The sequence below is a fragment of the Impatiens glandulifera genome, chromosome 3, assembly GCF_907164915.1.
Source record: "Impatiens glandulifera chromosome 3, dImpGla2.1, whole genome shotgun sequence".
Classification (NCBI taxonomy): domain Eukaryota; kingdom Viridiplantae; phylum Streptophyta; class Magnoliopsida; order Ericales; family Balsaminaceae; genus Impatiens; species Impatiens glandulifera.
The window spans coordinates 23070184-23090267 of record NC_061864.1 but is presented as its reverse complement, the minus strand read 5'-3'; the positions used below and the strand labels follow the sequence as shown (position 1 = coordinate 23090267).

General features: G+C 29.0%; 1 protein-coding gene across 1 annotated transcript; it reads left to right on the top strand.

The window, feature by feature from the left end:
- Positions 1–10357: 10357 nt before the first annotated feature.
- On the top strand, positions 10358–12408 carry LOC124931184 (PWWP domain-containing protein 5-like). Its single transcript, XM_047471581.1, has 2 exons — positions 10358–10426; positions 10541–12408. The coding sequence occupies exon 2, from the start codon at positions 10579–10581 to the stop codon at positions 12259–12261; it is 1683 nt and encodes a 560-aa protein (XP_047327537.1). The 5' UTR covers positions 10358–10426; positions 10541–10578; the 3' UTR covers positions 12262–12408.
- Positions 12409–20084: the final 7676 nt, after the last annotated feature.

The following is a 20084-nucleotide window of genomic DNA, read 5'->3' as shown; positions in this document are numbered from 1 at the left end:
AAAAATACATTTTATCATATTAATACATGTTCATACACACACACAAAAAAAAAAAAAAAAAAAAAAAAAAATTAAAATTAAAATTAAACAACAAGAGACCTGCATTATCTTCCCTTTAAATTGGGGGCAGAGCCATGTATCACCTGAGCTATAGCCCCAGAGACTTTTATATAATTAATTATATATTAATAAAATATTGTGAATGCTGACAAAATTTTGTTTGTAAAGATGAACTCAGCCCGTTGACAGCAATCACAACATAAATAAATATTTTTGAGAGATGGTAAAGGGAAGGATATTAGTTATATAATTTATTATAAAAATAATAAAACAGGTACACCACTAGAAGATATATAACTATTATATAATATAATTAAAAACTTCTTATAGCCCACCATTAAAAGGTATATAATTTATTTATAATTAAAAAATATTTATACTTTAACACAAATAGGAATCACTAATTATAAAAATTTAAATCTTACTCTAACCCTAACAGCATATTCTAATTTTAAAATTTGAAATTAATTTTTTCAAATATCCATATAATTTCTAAATTAAAATATATTTTGTTTGAAAACATTGGATTTTTTGAAAACTTAAAGTTGAATTTAAACGAATAAATATTATTAAAATTTAAATATATATATATATATAATTAAAGTATATTTTAAAACATTATTTCAACTAAACTAATAACTTATAAGATATTTAAAAATAATAATTAAGTAAATTATAAAACAAAATTGCCCAAACTTAATTCCAGTTGGGAGTTTTTAAACAATTTTTTTATCCCGGGTAGATTATAAATCATGGCTCCGCCCTTGACTTCAATTTAATCTCCCTCATGAACAAGGGCATAAGCCTTCGGAGAAAGACAATTTATCCTCGGTGATTGTTTTTGCCGAGGGCGATAAATTCTCTCAAAAGGTGTCGGTGATGTGACTCTCAGTGAAGGAAAAATAAATATTACCGAGACTAGTTACAGCTCTCGGAGATAATTAAATTTTTTTAAAGAGAGAAGAGCCACTACTCTCGGTGATAATTAGAGTCATTCAAAAAAAAATTTAAAACCCTAAAAGCTTCGATTTGAGCAGAAGTAGAAAGCTTCAATTCTAATCCAAGACAGATCCGAACTAGACTTGTAACCATCGCTAGTATTAAACCCTCCATTTGCAAATCCTGAAGCATTTCAGATAACACCATAACATGATTAATAAATCAAAGCAAAAAATTCATTTGTTAAACCAACAATCAATCTTAAAACAAACACACACCAAACTATGAAACAGAAAAGAAAAGAGTTTTTGACTGATTTTTACCTCTCTATATCAATATAATCTTCAAACCAGCCATTTTCCAAATCAAATCATCTCTGTTGACTCTTCTTCTTCTTCTCTATCCGACACTTATCACTCACCCTTCACCAAACAAAGAAGCTAACAACTTTATCAATAAATCAATCAAACATAAATGAAGTAGATCAATTCAATAACCGAGTAGATCTAGTTATAAAAGAGGAGATCCACGACCGATGAAGGAGAAGAGAGAGAGGAAATCCACAACCGATGAAGGAGAAGAGAGATCAGATATCGATTGGATGTTAGAGAAGAGGAGATCCACGGCCGGTGAAGGAGAAGAGAGAGATGATATCGATCGGACGTTGGAGAAGAGGAGATTGAGATTGAAAGTTTGATTTTGTGCTGTAATGAAATGAGGAGAGGGAGAGGAGAATGAGAGTTTGATTTTGAGTTGTAATGAAATGAGGAGAGGGAGAGGTGATTGAGGATGTTGGAGATTGAGGGTTTAATGAAATGAGGAGAGAGTAAAAGAGAGGAAGAAGAGAAAAAAAAAGACGGACGAGAAGAAAAGAGGAACGCAAAAATAGGACAAAAAATAATAATTTCACCGAGGGTACTCGTTTGCCCTAAAAAATAATAGGATTTTTTTCCGAGAGCAACACTTTGCTCTCTGTAAAGTAAATCTCACAGAGAGCATTTTTTCGCTCTCGGAGATCTTTCTCAGTAATTATACTTTTTTTACTAGTGTTTGGTCAAAAAGGCAGACATGAAGACAACACAAGTTATGATAGATACATTGTAGTATTTGTTCATTGTAATCTGTGTTTGTAATGTGGTTTGAATGTTATCATTCAAAAACTTTTGAGTCGTTTGTTTGTCATCTTATAATCAAAACTAGGGTTTGTCTAGTTTTGATTATTGACCCTCCAAATTTTTAAGCGTCTTAATAAAATGATATTGAACTGTTTCCAAAAAAAATATTTTGTAACTATAATTTTGTTGGTGTAAAAATATATTGAAAAAATACGATGATATATAACTAGGATGAACATTTCTCAACACCTCAACTTGAAAAAAGAAGATAAATAAGTTTCTTTGACAACTCAACTTGAAAAAAGAAGATAAATAAGTTTCTTTGCTAGTCACCTCACAAATCTCAACCTAGACCAAGGAGATACTGTCACAAATTAATAGTCAATCAAATTGATACATACAAATTTTGAAGTCACAAGATATTGTGAATAAAAATAAAATAAGCACTCAATAATTTAGTATTATTGTCTATGTCGATCAACAATAGGGGTGACCAATAAATCCGATCCGAAAGACCCGATCCGGCCGATCCGATCCGAAAAAAATCCGTATCCGATGGATCGGATTCGGATATTGATCTGATCCGATATTTTTTTCGAATTTCCGGATCGGATACGGATCGGGCAAAAAAAGATTTCGGATATCCGAAGCCGATCCGGTGATTTTTAAAATTTATTAAATAAACAAACCCAAACAAAAATATAATTAAATAAAAACAAACCCAACCAAAAATCTCTCTCTTCCTATATTTTCCTTCATGTTTCTCTTTACAAATCCAAATAAAAATATTATTAAACAATTACAAACTAAACAAAAATATATCTCTTCCTTTCTTCTTTTTACAAACCCAAACAAAAATACAAAATCTCCCTCTTCCTTATGTTTTCTCCCATTTTCCTTTACAAACCCAAATAAAAATATGTCTCTTTCATTTGTTTTTCTTCCCATTTCCCTTTAGATCTGTTCTCAAATCGTCATTATTTATAATTGAAATCCTTAATAGAACAATTTCATTTTTCTAGCATATGAAAAAAATTAAAATATGAAAAAAATCGGATCAGCAGGTATCTGGCTGGCCGATCCGATCCGATTCGGATCGGATAGTGGTCGGATACCGGATCGGATACGAATCGCAATTTTTAAAAAAAATAAAGGCGGATATCCGATCCGAAATACCGGATCATATCCGATCCGTAAGTTTGTCCACCCCTAATCAACCATGTCTAAGACATCAAATACCATATTACTAATGCAAAAAATGTATATATAAGTAAATATATAGAATTTGTTGAATGAACAAGTTCTTATAATACAAGCGAATTCAGCAACTTTAGAGCTGCATAATCGAATATGGGATGTCACACGTCAATCACTTAACTCAAAAGTCTTAATTTCACTCAAAAACTTCTCAATACTAATTAGTTGCTTGTAGTTATAACATTTTTTTTATTCTTATAAACCTAAAAAAAAGTTAGAAGAATTCCAATAAATATATTGGAATTTGAGTTAGAAAATTATAGTTTATCTCAAAAGATGACTAGTATTAGCCCGTTATTAGAAACCACTTTTTCTCTTATCACACTAGAATAACTAAAATTAATAGATGAGTTCTTCATTATATTACAGTACTTTTGATTCATTCGTGAAATATTCATTTACACATAAACAAATAACATAATAAACTCATTGGATTTTGATTACTACCACACATATTTTTAAGTTCTAAAACTGAGTTATGAGTTTTCATAATATCTTTTTTTTTTTTAAATCCAAATTTAAAAAAAAAAACAAGAAATATCATAAATGTATTTTATTATCAATTAAAATTTTGATTTTTCACTTAATGCATGAAGATGTTAATTAAATCTAATTTATTGCTAAGATTTTCCACAATCAATCCATTAAAGCCTGTGTTTTGAAAGAAAAGATTCTTAACATTGAAATTGATTGAATGGAAAATGAAATACCAATACTCAAGACAAATAAACTAGGTTAAGTCCACAATATGTTATAATATCCCAATGGTCAAAATCAAGTTAGGAAAGTAACTCCAACACAAAAAAGAAGCAAATAATGATGTAATTTTCTTAGTAGCACAAAGTGCATGTTTTGTTAGATATTTGTGTACCTTATGGAAGAAACAAGGTTATCAAAGCATTGGAATCCCAAATCTAAGATGATGATTCAAATGAGAACTTCATGTACAAAACATGCAAACAAAGATAACTCCTTATTATAACCACATCACATATTGCTTCTTTTAGAAGACACTATTACTTTTCATCTCAATAAAAAGTGTGAAAACCTGTATTCAAGTAAACTATAACTTCATCTGTAATGAATCACAAACAGATCAACAAAAGAATATTTGAATAAGATGCATAGAATTATGCAAGTATCTTAGTTGAGAAATTCTCAATCACTGTTGCTTCTTTTTCATGTCTGCATAATGGGAAAATTTGGTTATATGAAAGATTGAATTTTGCTTCTAGAGAAAAGGCACCTGTTATGATTCTCCAAAGAAATGTTTATAAATTTTGTATGTATTTTATATTTTAAAAACAGATCCCAATTTATTGGATTTGAGGATAATGTGTTGGATTGGTTCTGATTTTTACAAATCAATTTGTAAGAATTTTGAGCATTTAAGCCTGGTTGTTAGTTCGGTAACCTAATCAAATATTTTACTTTCATTTCCTCTATTACATTATTTAATTAATTAACTAAAATATTAAACACCCTTTATTTTAAAAATCATTTTTTTATCACTATATATTAATAAAATTTTAATCATTTTATCAAAAAATCATCACCTCCTCAAAATCACTACCATTCATTAATTTTTAAATAACCTCAATCCAATTAGCCTTAATAAACTCATGGCATGCTTGGTACGTGGTTTTTGTACTCAGAAATGGGAAAGAAATGAAATGAGACGTTTGGTTGGTGATTTTGATTCAAAGATATTGATTTGATTCTAAATACTCAAGAATCATTCAATCCTCCCTAAATTGGGAGAAATGAATCTCAGCCATACATTTTCTCTTCCATTATCTCCACTCTCCTATTTTCTCTCTAATAATTATAATTATAATTATAATATCATATATATTTTATAATTATATTATACGTTATTTTATAATTAACATAATAATAAATTTTTATTTATTTATAAATAAATAATTTCAATTATTTAAATAATATTAAGGAATCATTTCAAATAAAATTTTAGGAATAATTAAAATAAATAATTTTATATAATTAATTTTAAATATTATATATTAATAATTAATTTTATATAATTAATTTCAAATATTATATATTAATAATAAAATTAAAATAAATTAATTAAAATATAAAACTAAAAATAAAATAACAATTTTATATAAAAAATATTAAAAAATTAAATATGAAATATTTTAATAAAAATTATTATTAAAAAAATTATACATGTTATAATATATTATTAAATAAAATATTATATTTAATTTAAAATATATAATATTTGAAAGACTTTATCTTATATTATTTATATTTAATAGATAATGATTTATTTATAATTAGTAAAAAATTGAAACATTCAACATTTTTTTGTTATAAGTATTTTTATTTTGAAAAAATATTAGATGTTTATATTTTATTAAATTATGTCACTTAAATATTTTATATATTTTAAACAATTATGTTATAAAAATAATAATATTTTATATTTTTAATTTAATAAAATAAAATTAAAATTAATCATAATTTTAATAACAAAATTATATTTATAACTTTTTTCTTATAAATTCAAACGTTATCAATAAAAATAAGAATGATTAAAACTCTTAAACAAACACTACACTTCTATCAATCATATCCATTTCTATTCCACACATCTATCAATCTCAATTCTATTCTCATTCTTTTATTTGAACCAAGCACCCCCTCTTATTTAGTCTAAATTTATTTAGTCTATTTAGACTAAATAAGACAAATTATGTCACCTCCAATTGAGATAATTCAAAATGACTTGAGCAGAGAGAATGTGAATAATTCCCGAATATCTTAATTTGACATATAAAATTGTCATTTTTTTGGAAGTGGTCTGTTATGAATGTATTTTCAAAGTTCAAATGTGAATGTTTGTTCTGTTTCCAATTTTGTAGTAAAAACCGTTGAACAAATGATATTTGATTTTTGTGATATCTTTCCAAAAGAAATTTTGATTTTGTTACCTTTTTGTTGAGATAAATTTGTCAAAATGTTATAATCTCCTTCTTGATTTGAACAAGAATTTATGTTAAAAATGCCATACTAAATGTGGTTTTGGGTTTCTCTACTAATTTTGCTAGCATGTGGTATTTGACTCTTTTGAATCTCCATCCAACATTTTTTTTAGTTTTGTAGAAAGAATTCCGTGATTTGAGATAATGATTCATTTTCACATTATTGAATTCCCACAAGGAATCCTACAAAATGCATCAATTTTTTTTTGTGAATAGCTATTGGAAGAAGGTTTGTTGACATTGCATATGTGAGGATAGCTGGATATTTGGTTCTTGCTAACAATGGGAGAAATTTAGTTTCCAACATTGAAGTTTTCCCTTCCTTCTCAATGATAAAATCACATTCTTTGATTTTGTTTTTTGAGATAAAAAATGGGAGTTCGAGGTAATTTCCATTTTTTGTGTTTTTATTATATTAATGTTTTTGGTGGCCTTAACGATGAAGTGTCTGCAATTCTTAGAGAATATAATAATGTTCATGTCTCAATTTATGAAAAGACCCTATAATTCTCCAAATTCACTGAAAACAATAGAAGAAGTTTTGATTGTCGAGATGTTAGTAGATCGCATGATGAAGATGTCATCAACAAACTAAATGTGGAGAAAGACTCCCTTATAAGATTGAGACTCCCTTAAGAAGATAAAAAAATTTCAACTTCGATGATTTTCCTAGTTATGAATTTCATTGCGATAAGGAAAAGATAGGGTGTGAGAGGATCTTTTTGTGGAATGATTATTGATATTGGTGATTCATTGACTAGGATTTGGACAGTGGTTATAGCAATGTATTTTTATATAAGCTCAACGAAGAAATTGTACAATCCTAGTTTAAGGAGCACAATTTCAATGAAGTCTCATTCAATGAAATCAAAGGCTTTAGAATTTGGTCTATTTTGGCTGCAAATAGACCAATTTTTGCTGGAAAAGTTCTATGAGATTTAATATTCGAAATTTTTCTACATTTGAGGAAAACAACTAATTGGTTGGGAGCGATAATATTGTCAATGATAGGTTTAAGTTTGTTTGTGATAACTTTTTTAGATGATCTTTTAAGAGACATTATAAAGATTGATTGACCTAAAATTATATGCTTAAATAGTGATTATTTGATTTCATCAATCATTAGGATTGAGATCATGAATGAATTATCTTCATTTGAAATTGGAGATTGTATCGATTCAAAGGTAGAGTTAGACACTGAATTTAGATTGTAAGAGAATGGATTTATTAGAGATATTCTTTGAAGTAAAAAATTGTATGTAGTTAGCTCCTCTTTCATTTAGGATGTAAATGGAAAAAAAAAAATTAAGAAATGCATATTATAGCTAGTAATCCAATTAAGTCTTGATTTTTTTACATTATTTGATGACAATCGTTTTTTTTATTCTCATGTGAGATATTATGCATTTTTCCTCATCAATGAAAATTTCCCCATTATTTGAATTTTGGAGGATTTCTAGTCTTTTGTTTCTTTTTGAGATTGTCAATAGAAAAGAAGTGATTCAATTCTTTTAGAAATTCTAGATAAGATGCTTACAAATGAGAATGAAGAGTGGAGATCCCTAAATTTGGTCTTTCCATTCATTTTCGAAGATCATTTTGAAAAATTATACTTTTGTCCAAAGCCTCAAATATGGGAGGTCTAGGCGATAGAAGATTCACATTTAGGGTTGATAATGATCGATGAGTGGTTTGAGATATTAAACCGATGTTTGGTTAAAAGTTCCCCTCTATTTTATTATAGATATAACTCTGTCTATCCGGAATTTGATAAATGTTTGTCTATTGCTCAAAGTAAATCACATCTATGACAATCAAAGTCTAAATATTTGAAGGAATTAATGAAATTGATAAGACATTTAGATTTTAAGTTTCGAGGGGAGTTTGCCTCCCACATTTTTCTGAAATGGATGAAACACCACTTAGTTAATCTAGAGTCATTTGTCTAATGAAAGTTTAGCAATAGATTTTAGTTCCAAAAGGAGATAATCACAATTTCCTCACAAAGAGGGTTGCAACAATGAGTTTTCATGAGTTTTTACTCACATTGAAGCAATGATCTTGTATTAAATTAGCATAAGAGTAGAGAACAAACATTAAGGCCTTGTTCTCTTTGGGTTTTTTAAAAAACCCATCCAAAATCAATTTTTCAATTAATCACTTCTCAACAATCACATCACTCATTTCATTAACCAAAATACTAAAATACCCTCTATTTTAAATTATTATTTTTTATTTTATTCATATATATCAATACCCTTTAAGTCTTTTTTACCAAAAATAATCATCATCTTCTCAAAATCATCACCAATCATTACTTTTTTCCATTTATAGGTTTTTTCAAAACCCCAATCCGAACAAGGCCCAATATTATTATTTCAAGCTAAGCAGATTCCTCCTAATATACATAGAGAAATAATTACACAGAAAGAGTGAAAGCAAACAAATATAATTTGTTTAGGAAATTGACTTCATTCGTATATGCTATAGTTGACACTTTCTTTGCTGATTTCAATTTTGAGGTCTATCTAAGGAGAGCCAATTGGATTGATGTTTTTTATTTAGCTTGTGTAATTAAATAATATTATTTTTTATGACAGAAACTTTTGTATTATTCTTTTTTTTTAAATTTGTTCTTGTAAGATTGATTGTTATATGGCTCTGCATTTAGGAATCAATATTTTGGATAAGTTATGGAGGTTAGCGGGGCGAGTGGTTGGTTTTGTTTTCAAATATATAGTATAGTAAGTACGATTCTATCGGATCGGGTTTTTGTGAATATTGAAAAACTGATATAGATCTGAAACTGATCAAGATAAGGTAAATAATGTATAGATGACAATAAAACGTAAAAAGATTGAAAACACGTAAATAACATAATATTGATGTGAAAACCTAAACCCTAATTAAAATCATGTATTTACAAGTCACATAATTAGACTCGGTGGGCCTAAATATCAAACCGTTAGAATTTCTTTTATCGCACCGTGAGCCTCGGCCCAGACCCAAGCCCAAACCCAGGCCCGGGCCCGGTCAAAACTCAAATGGTCACTCTAACACTAATAGTGAGTTCTGGTTTAGAAACTTAATGCTAACTTCTTTGGATTATTTTAGATTCTCAAGGAATGTTATTGCCTACAATTGAATTATAGGCATCTCCAATTGGGCATGTGAAACTTCTATTTGAGTTGAGGTGACATTTTCTTTTTAAGTTGTTATAAAGTAAGTGAGTCAAGAATGACAAGAGAGTTATAAGATTGAGTGTGTTAGATGGTGTGAATGTAGAGATGAATTTTGGGTGAAATAAAATTTTATTTATTTATTTTTAAAATAGACGACTCAATGTGAATGTGAGTCTGCCTTATCTTATGAGCCCCTAGCTTCGGAGCGAGCCCAACTCACCCCTGTGCCGACTTTAATTGTAACTAATAATAAATGTAGATCTTCTAATATGTCAAATGTCACTTTGTCGACTTTAATTGTAACTAATAATAAATGTAAATCTTCTAATACCTAAATTTAGGTTGAAAATTGGGTTAATCTAAAACAAAGTTTTGTTAGTTAAGGGCAATAAAATAAAAATAAAGTTTAAACATAAATATCAAATTAGTTTAAGAAGGACATGTTTATAGATTATCGAATTAAAAATTAAATAACAAAATATATATTTTTTCAAAATATATAATAATTATTATTAATATTAGATTTATAAAAATATTAGAAAAAGTTTCATTCATATTAGAAACATGATATATAGACATTGTTTTGTATTACAAGTGGTTCAAAACCTATTATTTATTACGAGAAATTGTTTAATTAATTTTTAATAATTCAAATAATAATATATAAATTTGATTTTAGAAATCATATCATATGTTATTTTATATTAATAAAAAATTAAAAATTAAAAATAAAATATTAATTAACCTAATATATAAATACGTGTTGTTGAGTTCATTTCTCGTTCTTGACGAAGTCTAGAAGTATCAACCTTCGTTGGAACAAGAACCGCCACGCCGCTTCTCTCTCGCTCATCAAACAGAGGTACGATCATCTCTCTTCCGTGTTTATTTCATTCATATCTGATTATTCTAGATAAGCTTCTTACATCTACATACATTCATCCTATAAATTCGCCTTTATTTATTCTGCATGTAGAAATAATACAGCCAATGTATTTGGATTAGGTTTTATCAATGTCTTCCCGATTCAACAACATAGATTTGAACTCCGATGCTGTTCCTATTGAACAAAATGATATCGGTATGTTTGAATCTGAAGCGGCTCAAACCCTTGTTGATCAGCCTATGGGAAACAATGATGGTGATATGATGAAATTTGATATTTCTGATCAAACTAGTATTAGTGAGCTGAAATTAGGGCAGCTAGGGGGGAATGTTGATGGTGGTACATGGGTTGGTCATGAAATTAAAGGAAGTGTAGAATCTGAGCTGGTGTTGGAAGAAAAGTCGATTGAGAATGGGGTTAAGTTTTTTGTTAATGATCTTGTGTGGGCTAAGGTGAGGAGTCATCCGTGGTGGCCAGGGCAGATATTTAATCCTTCTGATGCATCGGAAAAGGCAAGGAAACATCAAAACGGAAATGATAGACTTTTAATCGGGTACTTTGGAGATAAGTCATTTGCTTGGAATGAAGAATCGCGTGTGAAGCCATTTCACACAAATTTCTTTCAAATGGAGAAGCAAAGTGATCTTGAATCTTTTCAACATGCTGTGGATTGCTCTTTAGATGAGGTTTCTCGAAGAGTTCAATTTGGACTCAGTTGTCTCTGTTCACCAGAAGAGTTGTCAAACAAAATCAAAACACAGATGGTTGTTAATGGTGGTATAAAAGAAGAAGCGAGTATAATAGAAGGTATGGAAGATAATCGTTCTAATGTCGATTCCTTTGCTCCTTTAAAGCTTATTCAATACATGAAAAAACTTGCTGAATTCCCACATGAAGGAATTGATAGATTGGATTTTGTTATAGCACATTCTCAATTACTTGCCTTCAACAGCTGGAAAGGCTATTATGATCTGCCTGAATTTAAAACATTTGAAGCATGGCTAGATAAGGATGAAGGTGTTCAGGGTAACGGTTCTATGAAACGGAAAGGAAAAATGGATAGTGATGTTCGCATGCTCAAGAAGGAGAAGCTCACTTCTGACCTAATTTATGAAAACTCCTCAAATTCACAGAAGATGAAAGATGAGAAAACTAGCATGTCTCTGAAGTCTAAGAAGCAATTTTCTAGATTGGGAGAGAGCACATCACCTCCGGTTATAAAGAAATCTGAAGCAAGCAAGATTGTTAGTCCAAATGAAATGCTCTCTGAAGTTCGTTTAACTGCTGAAGATCCAATGAACAATAACAAAACTGCAAAATGTTTTCTCGGTTTTTTCTCTGATTTCAGGAATTCATTTTGCATGGAGAGATCTTCTGATCAGATCATCAAAGCCAAGGATGATGATGAAAAGGAAAAGGAAAATGAAATATTATTATTCAAACCTATGACACCTAGTAATCCTGAAGTGCAAGGTGATCAACAACAAAACTCTCCAACTGCTCTTATTCTGAAATTCAGAGACATGAGTAATGTTCCTCCGGTGCCTAAACTGAACAAGATATTCAGTAAGTTTGGACCTTTGGATGAATCAGAGACCGAACTGATGAAAAAGTCTAAACGGGCTAAGATTATCTTTAAGAGACGTCGTGATGCTGAAACTGCTTTTAGCAGTTCTGGAAAGTTTCGTATCTTCGGTCCTGCTCTTATTAGTTATCTGCTGACACCCCAGAAGAACTTGACACTCCAGAAGAACTTGACACCCCAGAAGAACTGTCCATCAACCAAGAGGAGTAAAAAGGCTGCTCCTTAGCTTACTTGGAATCCACCAATGTGAATAACCAGGTTGGTTGATTTTAATTATAACTTTTGTTTCAATAAGGGATGGTTAGTTGATTTTATTTATAACTTTTGTTTGAATAACGGTTTGGTTGGTTTGGTTTGGTTTTATTTATAACTTTTAGTTTATTATCGGATTATAAAACTTTAAAATGTTAGCTTAAGAATATATGTTTATTTATTTTTGGCTAATATTTACAATCAAACTTGATGTTACTTTTACTTGATGTTTAAGAAATTTTAGAGAAACAAAATAAGAGTTGGTTAATATTTGGATGAATTTATATGCATATTTTGATAAAAAAAAAAAACATTCTTAACATAATAATGTGGAATAAAAGTTTGAGCGCCACATATATTGCATAGTCTTTGAAAACAAGCTCTAAGGGCATTACATTTGATTTTACCATTGCCCTATTAGATTTTATTAAATTTTGTGTCTATCTTCATTTTGAAAATATATATGATTTGTCTTTAATTATACATTTTGATGATATCATTATATTGTTGTAATTGTTTGTGCACTTGTGTTTTTGCTTATAAATTTTGATGATTTGTATTATATAAATTATTGAATGTTAATATATTAAATTTGTTGTTATTGTCATAAAAATTATACTCAACCAACACAAAACATGTATTTTTCTAATTGCAGCTATAATCAACAAACTCAATTGTTTCTAAAGTGATAAAAATTAACTGAACTGAAACAGGGGTTTTTTATTTGCTGAACTGAACCAACAGTAGCTTGATATCTTTGATAAATATTTGAAAGTGATGATATAATAGTCATGTATATTTTGTTGAAACAATTTTGTAAGATGATTTAATGTGCAATTGTTTGTTATGATATTAGTTTGGAACATAAATTAAAATTGGCATAGAAAAATCTAATTGAGTAATATTCTTTTTTTTAGAGGTTTTGTTTTTGATTAAAAATTGGAATTAGAAAGGTAATTTTAAATAAATGTAATTTTTTATTTTACACTTTATAGTTTGAAATTATAATTTTAATATATTTTTATTTTATTTTTTCAAATAACCAATTAACGTGTTGAATCGATATTTTTAATTTTTTAATTTAGAATTACCAACCTCTCAAAATTATTAAGAGGACGAGTGTTTAGAACTTTCGAAAAGAGAACAAAATGATTTAAGTTTGAAGAAGAAGAACTCTGATAAATAATCTCTTCTATGATTACGTTGTCTTCTTATCTTTTTTCCTTCTAGAGCTAGTCCATCGAGTCACTCTTATCAATCGTCCGTTCCTTTTTTTGGTCATACAAACAAAAGGTGGAGGTTGGTAAGGGCAATCGAAAAATATCTCAGGCCCGAGAGTAATTGGTTAGAAAAGAATTTGATAAAAATTATGTTACACGGATAAAGATACGAGTATCGTATCGAATATAATACAGATACGGTAATACGACAAATTTTAGAAATATAAGATACAATATATTTAGGATACACAAATTATATATATAATATTTTTATAAATTTAATATTGAAAAACTCATATTCATTTTTCATAATATCTATTACAATTCAAAAACAAAACACATAGTTGTTTATCATTAAATTATTACAAATCATCCATAGTAGTCTTATCAAACATTGTCTTCATCCGTAAATAAATTTGTTATTTCAAGGATACAAGCACCCTCCATGTCCATAGAATCAAATGTATCCGCTCTAACATCCCACATCTTACTTTCTCATTATTTATATTGTGAAGTTCTCCTAGATAAAAGACGAAGATTATGATGAATATACACCAAATCTTCCGTTCTTTGTGGTGTTATCTTGTTCCTTTCAATGAGTGTATGAAATTATATGTGTTTCATTTTCTCTCTCAACAAGAAGATGGTGGTAAGATGGTTGTTCAAATAGCTTTAAATCTAAAATTTGAAGGGTTGGTGCAAAAGTACCATGGATAACCCACAATTTGGTTGGAGACATCAACCCCGGTCGCACATTGAATCGTTATCAGAAAAATCGTCAACGGCGGTTGAAAAATAGGCAAACTCCTCATTGACACTACTTAGTTAAGATGAATTAGAGTAATATCTTTCAATGTATTTTTTTCATTTCTCTTGAAACTTCGATACCCTTGTTGAGAAGGAAAAGGAAGACGATTGAAAGATTTTTGGAGCCACTCATCTATATATATATAATGATGCTTAATTTTTAAAGTGTCCGGATTGCCGGGTCGAGAGCTGTGGTTAATTTGGATACTTGGGTCGGATTGTGGGTTGACCCGTTTTTAAATTTAAAACGGTTAAAAATAAAATTAAAAATGCTAAAGGTATGTTTCGAACTTGCAACCTAACAAAACAAGTACAACTCTTTAACCAACTAGGCTACAAAGACTTTATATTTTAAATTCAACACCAAATTTGATAAACGCGGGACGTTTTAATATTAATATAAGTTCAACTTTTTAACTAACTAATCTATATATATATATATAATGATGCTTAATTTTTAAAGTGTCCGGATTGCCGGATCGAGAGCTGTGGTTAATTTGGATACTTGGGTCGGATTGTGGGTTGACCCGTTTTTAAATTTAAAACGGTTAAAAATAAAATTAAAAATGCTAGACGTATGTTTCGAACTTGCAACCTAACAAAACAAGTACAACTCTTTAACCAACTAGGTTACAAAGACTTTATACTTTAAATTCAACACCAAATTTGATAAACGCGGGACGTTTTAATATTAATATAAGTTCAATTTTTTAACTAACTAATATATATATATATATAATGATGCTTAATTTTTAAAGTGTCCGGATTGCCGGGTCGAGAGCTGTGATTAATTTGGATACTTGGGTCGTATTGTGGGTTGACCCGTTTTTAAATTTAAAACGGTTAAAAATAAAATTAAAAATGCTAAAGGTATGTTTCGAACTTGCAACCTAACAAAACAAGTACAACTCTTTAACCAACTAGGCTACAAAGACTTTATATTTTAAATTCAACACCAAATTTGATAAACGCGGGACGTTTTAATATTAATATAAGTTCAACTTTTTAACTAACTAATCTATATATATATATAATGATGCTTAATTTTTAAAGTGTCCGGATTGCCGGGTCGAGAGCTGTGGTTAATTTGGATACTTGGGTCGGATTGTGGGTTGACCCGTTTTTAAATTTAAAACGGTTAAAAATAAAATTAAAAATGCTAGAGGTATGTTTCAAACTTGAAACCTAATAAAACAAGTACAACTCTTTAAACAACTAGGCTACAAAGACTTTATATTTTAAATTCAACACCAAATTTGATAAACGCGGGACGTTTTAATATTAATATAAGTTCAACTTTTTAACTAACTAATCTATATAGGTGTTGAGTAAATGGATATTTGGGTCGGATTGTGGGTTGACCCACCCATAAACTTAAAACGGTTAAAAATAAAATAAAAAATGTTATCTGTAATTTTTTTTCACGGTTTTTATATTAATACTCGTGCAAATGCACGGGCTAAATGCTAGTTGTTATAGTACCTATATAAAACAAATTTATATTTGATAGTTAAACATTAACCAATATTTATTATTTACTAAAACTTAGAAAGTTAAAATCTTATAATTTACCTTGGATTTAGAAAATGTGCTAAACAATGCAAAATGTGTATTGCTTTTATTCCATCGCTTCACGAGAACATTATTGAACAACCTAATAAAGTTTGAATCTTTATTGTGAGACCCCTTCAAACTAGCAATCTTCATCTTCTATGTCTTTCTATCCCACCATTCATAAACTTAATAAAGACAAGGTTGATCAACTTTTTCCTAGAATTGTTTTATTGAGTTTTGTCCTCCTAATTGGAGAGACCCAACTTGTTGTGAGCTTTATTTAGGCACACAATATATAATGTGAAAGAACATTTGTAAACACTCATTTTACACCCTAATTTTTTTATAATTTATAAACAATTATTTTTAAAATAATTGAATTTTCAAAAAAAGTTGATTTTGTATTTTAATAAGTTATGGTAATAATTTGTTTAAATTATATCACTTAGTAAAATTATTATACTTAGAATATTTAAAATTTTATTAATTAATTACCTTAGGTATTTATAAAAAACAAAAAATATATATATTAACATTTTTGAAAAATTTAAAAAAAAAATTATTTTTTTAATTAGATTAGTTTTTTAAATAATTAGATTAATTATTTGTTTTTTTTATTGAATTAGATTAAGTTATATTAGTTTATTAATTAATAAATAAATAAATTTTTGGGTATAAGACTAAGTTTATCGCAACTTAATTTTTTCCCTTTTATTATTTTTATTATTATTTAGTTAATTTGTTAAGTTGATAAATAATTTAATTTTTTAATTATATTTTTTTTTTGTAGGATTTTTGGAAAACCGTTAGCGATAAAATCAAAAGGGAAAAGAGGATTCAAGAACCATTAAAAAGGTTTAAGAACCATTAAGAAGGTTCTAGATCAATGAAAACAAATCAAAATCCATGAGAAAAATGGCAATTTCAGATTTTTGATTTTATTTTGTAAGGCCAAATGGAGCAAATAGAAGAATCTCAAGTCCAAAGCCTAGAAGATGGTAAAAAGGATCTAGAAGTGTATCCCCCAACCGTGGAGCTTGAATGTGAGGTGAGCAAGAAATATGAAAATTCACTTGTTTCTTTTTTTAATTAAAAAATTGAGCTCTTTAGACTAGACAATCCTTTAAGATTAGGCCATTTTAATAAAACAAATTATTTTGCCATTGTAGTGTAGGGTGTAAATGGGCCTTGGGCCATAGGGTTTCTCACGAATTCCTATAAATACACACCCTATTGCACTTGCATAAATGTTAAAATTTTAAAAACCACCCTAAACAATCACCAATTAGTTAATTGCTCATAATAATTGCTTAAAGTTTAAGGTTTTCATCATTCTAACAAAAATCAAGAAAGCTTGCAAGCTTTCTGATTCTCCCTCTTTTTGCCTTTGTCTTTTGCATAATAAATGTGTATTTGTCTTTGTCATTTAATAATGTTTGCATGTTTTAAATTCATTTGTATTTGGTTTTAATATTTTGTATCCTTACAATGTAAATATATAAATTATAATAACATGTAAATAAATAAAATGAAAAAAATAAGAAAGCAAAGTTACACAAGGATCTTTGATCGATTTTAGTTTTAGTTTTGGATCAATGGTCCTTATTTAACTTTGCTTTCTGTTTTTATTTATTTATTTGTATGTTATTATAGTTTACATATTTATATTATTCACATTAGAAGATGCAGAATATTAAAACCTGTTAGATAAAAATAGCTAATTAATTTATGATAATTATAAAATCACAAGGTTTTGAATATTTAACTTAATCAAAAATGGAGAAATTGTTAAATAAAAGTATTAACTATAAGTGTATAAATAAAGAACTGAATTGTGTTAAATCAATTCTGTGCAGATTGAAGAAAACAAAAAATGAAAACTTGTCCGGTAGTTGATCAAATCCGACATTTGATCACACTTCGGAGTTATAAAAGAGGCGCTTCCGGTTTTATCTCCAAATCGATATTTTATACTCCGGATTTTATAACTTTGGTATTATATTGGAAGCAAGCGTCCGATTATATATGACTTCAGCTTTTGTACTCACGTCCGGTATTTTATACCTCGGTTTTACATTGGAAGTATCCGGTAGTTTATAAGATCGATATTTTGTAAACACGTATCTGGTATTTTACAAGATCGGTACTTTGTAAACACGTATCTGGTAGTTTACAAGATTGGTATTTTGTAAACACGTATCCGGTAGTTTACAACATCGGTTCTATATTGGAGCGTATCCGGTATTTTGTGAAGATCGGTTTTGTAAAGACGCGTCCGGTATTCTATACTTCAGTATTCTATAAGGAATGCGTCCGATATTTTATACTTCGATTCTATGTAAAGAAGACACATCCGGTATTATATCAAGTCGGTACTTTATGGAGCATATCCGGTAATTTATACCTCCGTTTTATATAAGGCGCATCCGGTAGTTTATCTAGATTGGTTTCTGGATAAACGCTTCCGGTTTTATCTCACCCTCAATCCTTCTAGTATTTTACAATGTCTCCAGTAATTTATAAATTCAGCTCTATATTAAGCGTACCCGGTAGTTTACCACTTCAGTCCTACAAGGCGCTTCCAAGTTCAGCACTTTGACTAAGCACTTTCTTGTACCTGATCAATCTTAATTCCTAAATAAGCATTCGTTATGAGCAGTTTGACTCTGTAGCAAAATCAGGCCTATGCAAGACTGCTATGAACTAAGACAAGTCAAACCTTCTAAGTTGTACGTTCTTCGTACATTGCAATCTTATTAATGAATATTTTAGCTTATTATCATCAAAGTACAGACAATATCAAAGATGATCCTCTCTGATGTACTTCCATGAAATTTAGCCAGTCAAATAAGGACCGACGTCCTATGAAGCAAATATGTCCGTTATATGACCGTTGCAACTTGATTATTTAAGAAGAAGGCAAAGGAAAAGTTTCCACACGGGTTACACACGATATACATGATCAACTGCTTCTACAATATCATTTTACAAACAAAAACACTGATTGTCTCACTGCTCTCTCAAGCTCTAAACATCTTAAAAGCTTACAAGTTTGTTAGAGTGTTAAGCATGTATTACATATTGTCTATTCTGTGTGAGTTGGTTAGCATTGTATGTTTCTGTTCAACAGAGTGAGTGTGCTAGGAGTTTGAAAATAGGCAGTAATTAAGTCCTGGTTGTTCGACTGGGTTTGTACAAGTGTTGTATTTCAACCAAATCTTTTAGTGAATATCTTTCTCAAGGTTAAGAAGAAGGGGTGACGTAGGAGCTTTTACTCCGAACATCCATAAAATCTCTTGTTCCGTGTATTCCTTTCTTTCAATATCATTCACATATTGCTTCAAGTCTGAACAAACTATTCCGCACTTGAACTTTGTTCAAGAGTTTGTGAAGGTTTGCGTAGAATAGAAACATATATTAACTTCTAACCGAGTTAATATTAAATCGAAGTGTGTAAGCGTTCAACATAGTCATAGTCAGACTTCCGTCTCTATCGTTGATCCTGATCCTTAAAACATGCAAACATTATTAAATAACAAAGACAAAGAAATATTTATTATGTAAAAGACAAAGGCATAAAGAAGGAGAATCAAGAAGCTTACAATGCAAATTCTTTCTTGATTTTTGGTAAAATGATGAAAACCTTAAACCTTAAGCAATTATTTTAGGGAACTCATGAGAAATCCTAGGGTCCAACCCTATTTACACCCTGCACGGTTTAACAAAAGATCCTAGTCTTAAGGGTTTCCCTATTTCCTTGCTCACGTTCAAGCTCACGATTGGGGGATAGACTTCTAGATCCTTCCACCACCTTCTAGGCCTTGGACTTGAGATTCTTCTAGCTTCTTCCGTTTGACCTTGAAAAATAAAATAAAAAACCAAAATTGCCCTTTCCTTATGGATTTTGATTTATCTTCATTGATCTAAAACCTTCTTGATGGTTCTTGAACCTCTTTATGGTTCTTGAATCATCTTTTTTCCCCCAACGATTTTCCAAAGATCCTAAAAAAAAAGGGTTAATTAAAAAAATAAATTATTAATCAACTTAACCAATTAACTAATTAATAATAAAAATAATAAAAGGTAAAGTCATAGACTTAGTCTTATACCCCAAACAAATTTAATTTATTAATTAATTAAACTAATCTTAAAAAACAAACAACTAATCTAATTATTAAAAAAACTAATCTAATTAACAAAATAACAAAAATATAGA